The sequence below is a fragment of the Xyrauchen texanus genome, chromosome 19 (genome assembly GCF_025860055.1).
Source record: "Xyrauchen texanus isolate HMW12.3.18 chromosome 19, RBS_HiC_50CHRs, whole genome shotgun sequence".
NCBI lineage: Eukaryota > Metazoa > Chordata > Actinopteri > Cypriniformes > Catostomidae > Xyrauchen > Xyrauchen texanus.
In genome coordinates, this window is record NC_068294.1 from 7,675,622 (window position 1) to 7,689,725 (window position 14,104).

General features: G+C 40.3%; 1 protein-coding gene across 2 annotated transcripts in view; it reads left to right on the forward strand.

The window, feature by feature from the left end:
* The first annotated feature begins 4,534 nt into the window (after positions 1-4,534).
* Positions 4,535-14,104, forward strand: part of LOC127660227 (protein phosphatase 3 catalytic subunit alpha-like) — an 86,535-nt gene continuing 76,965 nt past the window's right edge. Inside the window, exon 1 of one of the 2 annotated variants that reach the window (XM_052150354.1) lies at positions 4,535-4,922. In XM_052150354.1, coding sequence (XP_052006314.1) covers positions 4,868-4,922 — 55 coding nt within the window. In that variant the 5' untranslated portion in view covers positions 4,535-4,867. Of the gene's footprint in view, positions 4,923-5,321; positions 5,425-14,104 lie in introns of those variants that run through there. The other variant, XM_052150355.1, reaches the window with a different exon arrangement.

Below are 14,104 nucleotides of genomic sequence, written 5' to 3' on the forward strand. Positions count from 1 at the left end.
ATTACTTCAATAATAATGCACACATTTGTAATATGATCAATGAAATAATACAGAAGATATAAAGCTAATACTAATATCTTGCAAAACAAATATCTTAGGAATACAGAAATAAATAAGGCAGACAGATAGATAGACAGACAGATAGACAGGCAGTCAGACGGAAAGACACACAGATGACAGATAGATAGATAGATAGATAGATAGATAGATAGATAGATAGATAGATAGATAGATAGATAGATAGATGGATAATTTAATAATTATAGATAATTATAGTAAAAAAAAAATCAAAATACTCAAAAATCTCAAAATTATTGTTAAAATAACTCCCACCATTTAACAACACCCTCGCCTATTTTTCATTTAAATCCTCAGGAAATTACGTTCAAAGGTGTTATCCACCACCTCTCAACAGTCTTACATTGTAACATCAACCACCTAAAACTGGATTGAAGACCTGCAACGTATAGGGCCTGTTCCCCATGTTCAATACAATGTTCATAATGTACTTTATCATGGAACGGCTTTTCTTTCTTGTATTTTATATATATATATATATACATATGCTGTTTGATCTTGAAGTTGCTTTCCTGTTTTGCCCACATACTACCTACCAGATTCCCTACATTTAAGAACATAAACTATATTCCTGTCCTCAACTGTAATATAGTGTCTAATCGGATAATCGATTGCAACAGAGATCGTATTCTCAGGGCAAATAGAGGAGTCAGGAGGCAGCAGAAACAGTCAACATGAGTATTTTATTACTCTTCAGTTTATCTGGCCCCTCTCTTTTTGCCTACTGATGCTCTTTGTTGGCCTTTTCATCATCCCTCCACCATCAATATAACAAGAGACAGTTGTTACTGATTAAGACAACCCAGGTGACGAGCCTTACTGCTCTCCCTCTCCACAGATAGACACACCACCATGCCCCCATCCCTACATAACCCACTGCCCGACATCCAACATCCAGCCAGCCAACCCCCACACAGACACCCCACAGCCATCTGTGCCCCCGGTCTGTGGATAATCTTGAATTTAAACGGCCTAAGTGCCAGGTACCAATGGCCGATCCGTGCGTGATAGCAGAGGGTGAGGACAGCCCACTTGATCGCAAGACACTCCTTCTCGATGGTACTTTATTTAGTCTCCCTTAAGGAGAGCTTGTGACTTATAAACACTACAAGCCATTCCTCCTCTCCCAACACCTTCACAGCCCCCAGCCTCCTGTCGGATGCATCCGTCTGAAAGATAAAGTGGAGAGAGAAGTTAGGAGCATGTAAAAGTAGCCACCCCCAAAGCACGGACTTTACTTTTAGGAAAGCCTGTTGACATGACTGTCAACTGGATTGGATCGTGGGCCCTCTTTCTAGTAAGATCAGTCAATAGGCTGGTGATGTCAAGAGAAACTAGGCACAAACCTTCGTTAGTAGCCAGCCAGCCCCAGAATCTGTCTTACCTGCTTTTTGGTCTTGGGCCTCGGGCAGGCCACGATCACTGCAGTTTTGTTAACCTGGGGTCTTTCCTGCCTGTAACCCAAGTGGAACCCCAGATACCGAACTTCCACCCGCCCAATTGCACACTTCTTCATTAAATAAACAAATTTATTTAATACCTAACAATTCCTACAGGTCACGTAATGTTTGTGACATAAGTGAGGTGCCTTGATCAGTGAGGATTTCTTTTGGAATCCCCACTCAGGAGATTATTCTGAAGTGTAGCTCCGCAACACTACGTGCTGAGATGTTGTGCAGGGGCACTGCTTCTGGATACCACGTTGCATAGTCCACCAGAACTAATACAAAGCCAAAAGTCCACAAAGGCCAGTGGACATGCTGCACACCACTTGCGAACATCCCCATGAATGACCGGCCAAAAAAATGTGCCATAATTCGGTGTTTTCTCGTGACCTAGATGGCCAGCCATTGGATTATGGTGAGCCGCCTGGAAGAGGGTTTCCCGATGGCTCTTCGGTACTAATAATTGGGTTGTATTTTATTTTGTTTGAGTGTCCTGCGTCACTCGATACAACCAATTTTTAATAATTGAAAAATATCGGTATGTGAGTGTGATATCAGGCTGGAGCTGTTGACCATCGATGACTCTCACTTGGTCAAACACATGTTTGATGGACTTGTGACGTCACTGCTCTAGAGGGAAATCCCCCTCAGGGAACCCCCTGAGGACAGAAATTCCCCCTCTTGCATCATCTTGACGCTGAGCAGACATAGACAGCCTTGGCACCACCTCCCCAGCCATAGTATTGCACATCACACACAGAGACAACATTTTACAGGACCCATCCACACATATTTCCCTTAATAAATTCCTAAACTCGGGACAATTTATTCCCCAAATCACTGGATGGGTGAGATGGGAATTAACCCCGGCCTCTGCTCTATGCTTTTTACCCCTAAATAATATCTCAAAGGTAACCAACGGATACCTGTGAATATCCCCGTGCACACACCACACACTCACATATATATAATTATTCATACATTGAAATGTATCCCATTTTAAACTCACTGGTATCTGATATGTCCCTGCCCAATCGGGGGCGGCCTGTGGAGCATCAGGGATCTGGATCAGTGTCCCCACCTCCATGAATGTACACCAACCCTGACAGTGCCCGGCTTCCCTCAGCTCACACAGACAGGCCCAGGCGTCCCTACTGGTCCCACTCGGTCATCCCCCTAGGGACTTGAGAGATGAACTGCTCCAGTGTCACAAGGTCGACAATATCCATGGGCCACGGATTCCTTCAGCCAGCAGCCATCTTCAACAGGCATCCCAGAGCTGTTGTGCGAAAGCAAACAGGTGGCCATGTTTCTCAAACTTCAGGGTCAAGAAGTGCTGACGGTTCTGCTCAGGACTACGGCCAACCCGTTGCACGATCGTATTCTTCGGGTCTCCGTAATTGAGGAGGCTGGAGACAGGAAGTTTCTGGGCCGCTAGCTGCACTTCCTCAGAGAGCAAAGGTAACAGGCAGGCTGCCTATTGGTCAGGAGGCCATCTCTACACCTCGGCAGTCTTTTCAAATAATGCGAGGTAGGCCGAGGGCCCAATCTTGATGAGGGTAACAGGGGTTGTGGGCTCCTGGGTTGCAGCTGCAGCCCCCTCTCTGGCTATCAGGCTCCGGAACGCCTGCTGATCCTCTGCTTGGGCCTGGAGCAGGAGTTGAAATGCTGTTCCTGCTCAAGGCATAAATTCATGAGGGCCTGATGTTGGTCCTGCTGGATGCTGGTGAGGGACTTGATCAATTCGCCCAATGGTGAAGTGTCCATGACGATGTTATCCTCCAAATCCAGGGTTTCAGCACCAGTGTAACAGAGATTGTATTCTCAGGGCAAATGGAGGAGTCAGGAGGCAGTGGAAACAGTCAACATGAGTATTTTATTACTCTTCAGCTTTGTTAAAAAAACTAAGTGCTAAGTGCGACTGATGCTCTTTGTCTGCCTTTTCAGCTCTTCCTCCACCATCACTATAACAAGAGACAGGTATTAATGATAAAGACTGATACCGCTCTCCCTCTCCCGCAGAGAAACACACGACCATACACCCATCCCCAAACCGATTTTAGTATATCGAATAAAAATGGAGACTTAGTACTCTTAAACATCGAATGGACCAGAAAACCTGGTCCATATATTAATATTTCTCCTTAAAGCTGATATTACTCTAAATTCTTTTGAATTTGAATTTTTCTGTTGTAATCTCTCAAAATTGTCTTTTATATTTTTTTGTAGAAGTTTTGAGAATAAGTAGAAATGAATGGAATTACATTTTTTGTAGTTTCCTTTAGCAATATACATCACCTCTTACGTCTCGGTTGAAGTGCCCTAAACAAAATTTCAATTGCTTCTAACAATTTTCCTACTTTGAGCATATTCTGTTAAATTGAATTAATCATGAATTAATTATACCTCTAAAAGTGTGCCTGGGATGGCAACTGGATTTCTCTAGTACAACACAAGTATCAGTCAATTTCAAAAATACTTTAGTAGCCAAAGTTTTATTCCCCTCATCCCTGATTATAAAAAAACACTCTGTATACAAAAACTGCAATATCTCCTCTTGTAACTCATATTTAATTTTAATTGAAGGAAGATGTTTATTCAAAATAGATATACATTTATATAATTCTTCAATGGGTGATGCTATATACCAAAAATACTATAACTATATCTATCTGAATATGTCTATCCATGTAAAATGGAATTCTAGATAAGTTTGAATCTCCAACAAAAATTATAGGTTTTGAAACTTCCAACGTCCAATCATGTATTTTCCTATCAGTATTGATATGACAGACAGACAGACAGATAGACAGACAGACAGACAGACAGACAGATAGTCAGACAGATAGACAGATAGATAGATAGACAGACAGACAGACAGATCTGCCGTGTTAGCATTAATAAAAACATGACGTCAGTAAAGCGGCAACAAAGCCAGGGCTCGCTTATCTCGTTCAAAGGGAAACCCCGAATTAGCCTCCGCGTGATGGCGGTATGAGGCAGTCCCTGCAAACCAGAGCGTGGGAGTTCCTGCCTTCGCCATGTCGGGGTGGTGCTGCAACGAGCTGAGGATACCCTGAACCGAGCACAAGTCTCCCAGCCCCCCTCCTGTCGCTCCATCCATCCATCCATCTATCTATCCATCTATCCACCCCCACACGGAGTCCAGCACCCACAGCATCGCTGTTTTCCCGGAGAAACCGCGACGCATCTTCCCCTGACCTGGACGGAGGAGAGACGCACCAAGTGATGCGGCTTCTGCAGCCAGCGCATCCCGCAGCACCGAACACCTTACGCTCGCCCGTTAGGAGTAGGCGCACTTTCCCGGGTATCTACAACAACCCATGAAGATGTCCAATGCAGACATGGGTTTAAACCCTACCGACCGCCTCATTAAATGTAAGTGCGCTGGGTTCAATATGATATGTAAGCATGCAATGTACGAAAATTAAACGTAATTGGGCATCATTCACGATTCTATATTCTGTTTCCATGATAATTCTGATGTCTGTTTGTTTTGAAAATATGCTTAAAGGATGATAAAATACATCCTTGTGTACGCTTCAGGTGATTGGTCAATAATCAAAGGAAGAGGAGAAATGGTGTGTCTGCATAAAAATAAAACTCATTCTCTATGAGCTTTTTTTTTATTAAACTGGCAACCCAATAATTCTCCTGATATGCACAGTGATGCTCATGCAAGCGAGGCGCATCTCTCGAGCGCATCGGTTGCTGCGAGCGCCTACTGGCGGATGCGTGAACTGTTATACAGTGCCAGGATACCCGGGGGGGGTAAACAAAGAGAGAGAGAGAGAGAGAGAGAGAGAGAGAGAGTGTAATATCTCGTTCCAATGAAATGTTGTTGGCACTCTGAGGATGACAGCGAAAGGACGACTTAAAGGTAGCGTGCTTTTGCATTACATTCATGTATTATTTCATGCATTTTTGTGTTACGCGTACGTTTGCGTTACGCGCGCTTGTTGGGTCGCTACGCTCATAACGAGATGATCGCGTGAGTTACCGTTTTGATTGATACGTGTAATGATGTGAAATGTACAATGCCTTAAGAATTTACATGAGCGCGCAAAATGCGCTTGGATGCTCGCAGTGTCATCTCGTTTGAGTACTGACATGGACATCCTCGCACAAATGGCCTATGAGTGTATTTTAACGTAACATTCTGTAGCAGTTTATCGATTCGTTGGTACATCGTTACACAGGGAGACACTGTGAACAAGTCTGTGGTATCAGTGTTACAAATGCAAGTTGCATTGTCAAGTCAAGTCAAGTGGTTTTTATTGTTGTTCAACCATATACAGTTAGTACAGTACACAGTGAAACGAGACAACGTTCCTCCAGGACCATGGTGCTACATACAACAACATAGGACAAACACAGAACCACATGAGACTACACAAACTAAATAACATAGCTATATAAAGTGCACGTGCAAACGTGTGCAAAAAGTACAGGACAGTACAATAAATTACTAAAAATTAACAGGACAATGGGCACAGTGAGAGACAGTGCAGAGCCGACCAGTACACAGAAGTGCAAAAAGATGACCGTTTCTAAAAATGCCAAATGTAAACACATACTATGAGATAGTGTTCTATGCACATAGTAGTTATTGAGGTAGCAGTCAGGTATAAAGTGACAATAATTAAAGTGCAACTCAGGACACGTGTGTCAGTCCAGTCTCTGAGTATTGAGGAGTCTGATGGCTTGGGGGAAGAAGCTGTTACACAGTGGCCGTGAGGGCCCGAATGCTTCAGTACCTCTTGCCAGACGGCAGGAGGGTAAAGAGTTTGTGTGAGGGGCGTGTGGGGTCATCCACAATGCTGGTTGCTTTGCGGATGCAGTGTTGTTTGTAAATGTCTTTGATGGAGGGAAGAGAGACCACGATGCTCAGCTGTCCTCACTATCCTCTGCAGGGCTTTGCGGTCCGAAACGGTGCAAGTCCCAAACCAGGCAGTGATGCAGCTGCTCAGGATGCTCTCAATAGTCCCTCTATAGAATGTAGTGAGGATGGGGGTTGGGAGATGTGCTTTCCTCAGCCTTCGAAGAAAGTAGAGACGCTGCTGGGCTTTCTTGGTGATAGAGCTGGTGTTGAGGGACCAGGTGAGGTTCTCCGCCAGGTGAACACCAAGGAATTTGGTGCTCTTGACGATCTCCACAGAGGAGCCGTCGATGTTCAGCGGAGAGCGGTCACTCTGTGCTCTCCTAAAGTCAACAACCATCTCTTTGGTTTTGTTCACATTCAGAGACAGGTTGTTGGCTCTACACCAGTCCGTTAGCCGCTGCTCCTGCTCTCTGTATGCTGAATTGTCGTTCTTGCTGATGAGACCCACCATGGTCGTATCATCGGCGAACTTAATGATGTGGTTCGAGCTGTGCATTGCTGCACAGTCGTGAGTCAGCAGAGTGAACAGCAGTGTACTGAGCACATAGCCCTGGGGGGCCCAAGTGCTCAGTGTGGTGGTGGTGGAGATGCTGTTCCCGATCCGGACTGACTGAGGTCTCCCAGTCAGGAAGTCCAGGATCCAGTTGCAGAGGGAGGTGTCCAGGCCCAGCAGGTTCAGCTTTCCAATCAGGTGCTGAGGAATTATTGTGTTGAATGCTGAGCTGAAGTCTATGAACAGCATTCGAGCGTATGAGTCCTTTTTATCTAGGTGGATGAGGGCCAGATGGAGGGTTGTGGCGATGGCATCGTCTGTTGAACGGTTTGGACGATACATGAATTGCAGTGGGTCTAGAGAGGGGTGCAGCTGGGTTTTAATGTGCCTCATGACGAGCCTCTCGAAGCACTTCATGATGGTGAGTGTGACGGGATGGTAGTCGTTGAGGCAGGACACTGAAGACTTCTTTGGCATGGGGGTGATGGTGGTGGCCTTGAAGCACGTTGGAACGACGGCGCTGCTCAGAGAGATGTTGAAGATGTCGGTAAGAACATCTGCTAGCTGGTCTGCACATCCTCTTAGCACTCTGCCAGGAATGTTGTCTGGTCCAGCCTTCCATGGGTTGACTCTACATAGAGTTTTCCTCACATCAGCCATGGTAAGACAGAGCACCTGGTTGTTGGGAGGAGGGGTGGTCTTCCTCGCCACCACGTCGTTCTGTGCTTCAAACCTAGAGTAGAAGTCGTTCAGCGCATCTGGAAGGGAGGCATCTTTGTCACAGGCAACTGATGTTGTCCTGTAGTTAGTGATGGCCTGGATGCCCTGCCACACTGTGGATTCTCTGGGCGTGTGCGCACTTTGCCTCTCTGATGGCCCGGGACAGTTTGGCCCTCGCTGTTCTTAGGGCAGCCTTGTCGCCTGCTCTGAAGGCGGAGTCTCAGGTCTTCTGCAGCGCACGCACCTCTGCAGTCATCCACGGCTTATGGTTGGAGCGTGTGGTGATGGTCTTGGAGAAGGTGACATCATCAATGCACTTGCTGATGTAGCTGGTCACTGATGCTGTGTATTCCAACAAGTTGGTAGAGTCGCCATATGTTACAGCTACCTGAACATGTGCCAGTCAGTACACTCAAAACAGTGTACTGACTGGAGTATATTTCATGTGAAGATAATTGTGCACAAATGTTTTTATAGGAATATTCCGGGTTCAATACAATTTAAGCTCAGTCGACAGCATTTGAGGCATAATATTGATTACCACAAAAGTAATTTGGACTCAACCCTCATTTCCTTTTAATAAAGCAAAAACCGAGGTTACAGTGAGAAGTGAATGGGGCCACATTTTTGGAGGCTTTAAAGGCAGAAATTTGAATCTTATAATTTTATAAAAAGTATTCTGTGAAAACTTGTGTAGGCCTATTATTTGAGCTGTAAAGCTGTTTTAATAGTTGTTTTTATTGTTGTTTTAAGGTTTACACTTACAGTTATGTCGTCATGGAAACAAAGTTGTAAAATCGGATATAATTTACACAGAAAAGGTTAGGAAGCGATTTTATCACACTAAAACCATGTTAACATGAAAATTGTTCTAGCACTTTATTTGACAGTACTGTTCTACGTTTACGTACTATATAATTGCAACAACTATAGTAATTACTAGGTACTAACCGTAAATCTAATATTAAGTACATGTAGTTACTTAATATAACTCAGTACTTTCTTGGGTGAGTACACTGTAAGTCTACTGAAAGTACACGTACTGTAAAATAACGTGCAACCCATATTGTTTGTCTTGTGGCGATACTTTTGAAATAGTATTTTAACGTTTATGAATTGGCATCATTCACTTCCATTTTAAGTGCCTCACTGTAACTCAGATTTGTGCTTTTTTTAAGAAAAGGTGGAAAAAATTGAAATACATTTTTGTGGTAATCAACATTATGCCGCAGATGCTGTTGATTGAGTTTAACTTGTAAATTGAACACAGAATATTCCTTTAAGCATCTATTATTAGCTTACAGCCTGTATACAGCCATTTTTAATTTCTCAGTTTTAGCAATAGAAAAATATACCATCATAATAAATGTTTGAATATGGTGTATGCTGTCACCATATAGGTATTGTTAGGATTAGGACTGAATGATTATGACAGAAATCATAATTGTCGATTATTTTCCACTGATATTGCAACTGTGTTATTTGATTAATTGAATTTACAATGAATTAACATACTTACTTTCATTGTGGCTGCATGCAATATTTTTTATTTAGGCTATAAATACAAAACAAGCTGAAATCTGTTTTCTGAAGCCTGCTGATTTGATTTGCACTAAAAAGTGTTGTTAAATGTTTTAATAAATTGTAAACAGAAAATGAGCAACGAAACAATTCTAGAATACTAGACTTATTGACACGCTTCTGATTTCTCATTGTAGTCTTGCACATGCACACAACAGACACATTTGTTTTTTTTTTATTTATTGTAACATTTTGACATAACGAAGTTCTGTAATTGACACTTTTTTACAATTAGTCAATTGCAGCAGTTGTAACTGGAATCTCATTTCATTTTTTCTGATTTACAGTGCAGCCGTAGTTTGGATGTGGGATGCTGCAGCACCACTAGATGTGGGAATATTTTATGTGTTTGTGGATGTATGGTGTGGGTGGTTAGTGGAGAGAGGGGCTAATTAGACTTCTGCAGTGCTTGTTGTGCACATGAAATAGCATCATTGTGAATGTGATGAACACTGGAATTGTGTTTGGATTATTAAAGATTATGGAGCGGACAAGGGAGGCAGATTTTGGACCACCGTAGTATGTACAGTGAGTGTGCTTTAGAGAGAGAGTGTTTACAGTGTGTGTGTACTGTAAGGGGCTATCCCTCAACCCTGGTGTGTGGCCGCCTGTAATTATTTAGTAACATATGTCATTCTACATGAAATAATCATACTGTGGCATATGTGTCACACTTTTGTAATATTAACCGTTGGTGGCATGGGTAACTGGCTTTAGGCAAGGACTATATGGGAGTTTGTCCACATATAATTGGCGGACACAGAAATCAACCAGTGTGAAGGTGAGAAAGATATTAAGAGCATGCAGCAGATGTGAAAAACTGCAAGATTGCCCAGGAAAACCAAGCAGTACCATGGTAAAGTATCAGATGGTAATACTGATACTATACTTTGATATATACCATGGTACAGAGTGGTAACATATTTAATTATATAACATAGTTTTTATATACTAGGTAGTTTAAACAATACCAAGGTATAACCATGTCCAAAACATGATACTACCATGGGACAATATGTCCTATAAACCACGATATTACCATGGTACATGTCCAAAAATCATGGTAATGATAAAATGGTACAATGTTCCAGGATAATGTAAAAGTATAATATTACCATGGTGCATTTGGGTACTTTTTTGATAGTGAAGAAAGGAGGGGAACGTAGTGTTTGGCATAATTTAACACAAGCACACAGTGGGGAACTGGGTAGATTGCTTGAGAATAATTTGATCATTTTCACAAGTTATTATGTGCTGCATTCACCGTTAGACAGAACGCATCTCACTTCCATCTGTTTCCTCAAGGAATGTAGTAATGCGACAATAATAACCAGGTTATGTTAATTGCATCGCAGTGTATCATTTTATGATTGTTACTAATCGGTGTTCCTGGCTCCTGAGAATGCAGCAGCTTTAAAACAAGAATAAATTGTTTGCACACATTCAAAGCTCTCAGTGAGAACTACAGCATCATCCAATCGGTTTTAAAGATGGACATTTTCTCCAGATTGCCGTCTGTTTTAATTCATGCATGCCCCCCGTCGAGCGGTGACACACAACATGAACGGGATGTTAAAGCCCGGCAGAGCAACTAAGAGCGAGTGTTGACAGGAGCCTGGCGATAAATGAAACAAGAGGAGGTGAAAGAAAAGAGAGGGGGAATGTGTGAAGAGGGTGGAGGATGAGAAGTGTGAGAGACAGGGAATTAGGCACTTGACAGTAGATGGATGGATGTGCTTGCCGATGTATCCCAGAAATCTCTTTGGCCATCTTTGAAATCACGTACTACCATACTACTCTCACTATTTCTATAATATATAGAATATGCGGTATATAATGTGCTTCAGGGTCAATTTTCTGTATGAATGGAATACCCGGATGACCTACGAACATACAGTAGCCTCTCTCACACACAGGAACGGACACAGGACATATTTAGAATGGAATACTGTAGTACTACACACAGTATAAACAGAATGTTGCCTGCTTTTAAAAAAAACATGTGAAGTGGTACTCATGTAATACATAACACATAACCACTGCATACAGTAGTAGTCCACAGTACATTGTTGTCACATGACCTTGTTGCATTTATCACATGTTGTCACATGATGTGACCTCATTACATGCATGTTTTTTTAATTTCGGTGAGTGGAATCCAGTTGTCAACTTGGAAATAAATTAGTTATTTTGCATTTTGGTAACACTTTACCGAAGATTCTATACATTAACATTAGTAAATGCATTGGATATCATGAACTAATAATGAACAATAAATTTTTACAGCATCTATTAATCTTCTTTAATTGTTAATTTATAAATATGCTATTGTTGATATCATAATGCAATAACTTATGTTAACATATACAAATTTTAATGTTGAAAATGTAATAATAACTTTCAAAGAGAGACGGGGAAAATAACTGAGCAATGCAATCTTAGCCTTGCAAAATGATATTATATATATATATATATATATATATATATATATATATATATATATATATATATATATATATATATATATATATATATAAAAGAGAAGAGGTTCTGTAGACCGAAATATGTTTATGTAAGTAAATATGTTTTACTAATGTTTAATGAAATGAATATTAATTGGTACTTAATGCAATTAAAATTAACAATTAGATTTACATCAAAATATGCAATGAGTAATCCAAAAGTAATCAGATTAGATTAACAAAATAGTGTAATCTAAAATATTACCTTACTGATTCAATTTAAATAGTGTAATTTGTAATCAGTACCAGATTACATTTCAGAAGTAATCTACCCAGCACAGCATTTACAACATTATTGTAGTCTGAAACAAGACAAAATTGTATGGAGCTGTAACAATTACTAAAGTATTTTAATCTGAATTTTATTAATTTGAATTCTAGATCTGTGACAATTAACAATGAACTAAATTTTTAGAAAAGATTTTTGTGGCATATATTAAAAAGCAGATTTGTTAAATTTTTTAAGAGGTGAAATTAGCTGTAAATATTCAGATGATAAAATTACTGTTTTACATTTTCTGATTAAGAAGAAATTCAGAACTCCAACATCCAGATCTGAAAAATTCACATGGTAAAAAATATAGGCCAAAGGTCAAACTTCAAACAATCACAGAGCTACCAGAATTCCCTGGCACGGTCTGACTTGCATTTGATTTAATCTGAGAATTTTTTAACCTGTAATTTCATAATCTGAATATTTAAAGCTAATTTCACCACTAAAAAATTTCAAAACAAATAATATTCTATTTAAAATACAAATGTATAAAATACTTTATACCATTAAATAGTTAGATGTCACATGTCTAGAATTCAAATAAACACAATTCTGATTCAATTACATTAGTCATTGTTCCAGCTTCATTCATTTGGCATTTGAAATAGGTCCATCCATGCATACAGAAAATGTGCAGACTGTGCACAGTATTCATACTGCATACAACAGAAATACTAAGAGTATTATGGACATATGCTGTTTTTTCATGCATGTGAAAATGTGAGGCTGCTCATATTAAGAATTCTGTGATGCGACCTATAGTGTTGCCGTTCTAACCAGATATTGATCTTATCAACTCCATCGCCCACCTGAATGATGCAATGGAGAGTGAGAGAGTGAGAGCAAGAGAGAGAGAGAGAGAGAGAGAGAGAGAGGCAATCTCACATCAAATACAGGACTGCAGGAAGATGATGAAAACTGTTTCCTCCCACACAGAGGCACAAACACACAGACAAAAACGCACATTGCGGGTCACTAGAGATGTTAATTTGAGCATGCACACACCAATACAAACAGAAGTGTGTGATTGAGAACACTCACACACGTGGCCACCGTTACACATGTAGAAATGAACATTTATCAAGATTAATAAATGCTGTAAAAGTATTGTTCATTATTAGTTCATGTTACCTAATGTAGGTAACTAACGTTTACAAATTCAGTCTTAGTGTAAAGTGTTACCCAACATTTTTAACAAATATTTACACCTCTTTTCCATGCAACAACAGTTCATAGTGGTCAAACTGCAAAAACGAGAAGAACAAAAAACAAAGATAGAAATTTAAATAGTTATTTACTGATAATCTTCCTCTGCAGCTCATGAATCCCATTTGCATTTACATTTATTAAAAATTGGTGCATCAAGATACATCGCCCCAGGTTTGAGGTCAGTTATGCCAAACATTACTGATTATTGCATGACTTCTAAACAAACACGGCCTGCCATTTTGACAATACGAAAGTGCAACCAATGTAGTCTGATTCCTGAACGAATTACTCTAATGAGCCGGTTCTTTTGAATCTGCAGTGCAAAACATAAATGCAACCAATGTAGTCTGACTCCCGAACACATTACTCTTATGAGCCGGTTCTTTTGAATCTACATTGTAAAACATACAGTACAGTGCATCCAGCTAGTGTAGTCTGATTCCTGAGTGAATACATTTTAGGAGCCGTATCTTTTTAATGAATCAAAAACATTAGTGGCAGGGAGCTGGTATTGAATTAATCTTCCTGACGCACAAGTAATGACTTTCGTCATGTCCAACTGAAATGAAATTAAACTGATGCTGTGTTATGTAGAGACTTCAATCCAGCAGTGCAGTTACTGACTGGTTCATATGACAAAGTGTAGTTAAAGAAACAGTGGAATTGTATTAATTCATTTTTTCTTTTTTTGAATTTTTATTTTATATGTAGTTACGTAGAAGCAGTTATTGGATTTACTATATGCTCTAAAAGAAAGTCTGTGTAACATGCTTATTTTTATTTATATTTTACAAAAATTGAATTGTATTTCTTATTTGTAGTATCTTATATAATAATTCAAATCATTCTTATAAGAATTCTTTCTCAAAAATAATAAAA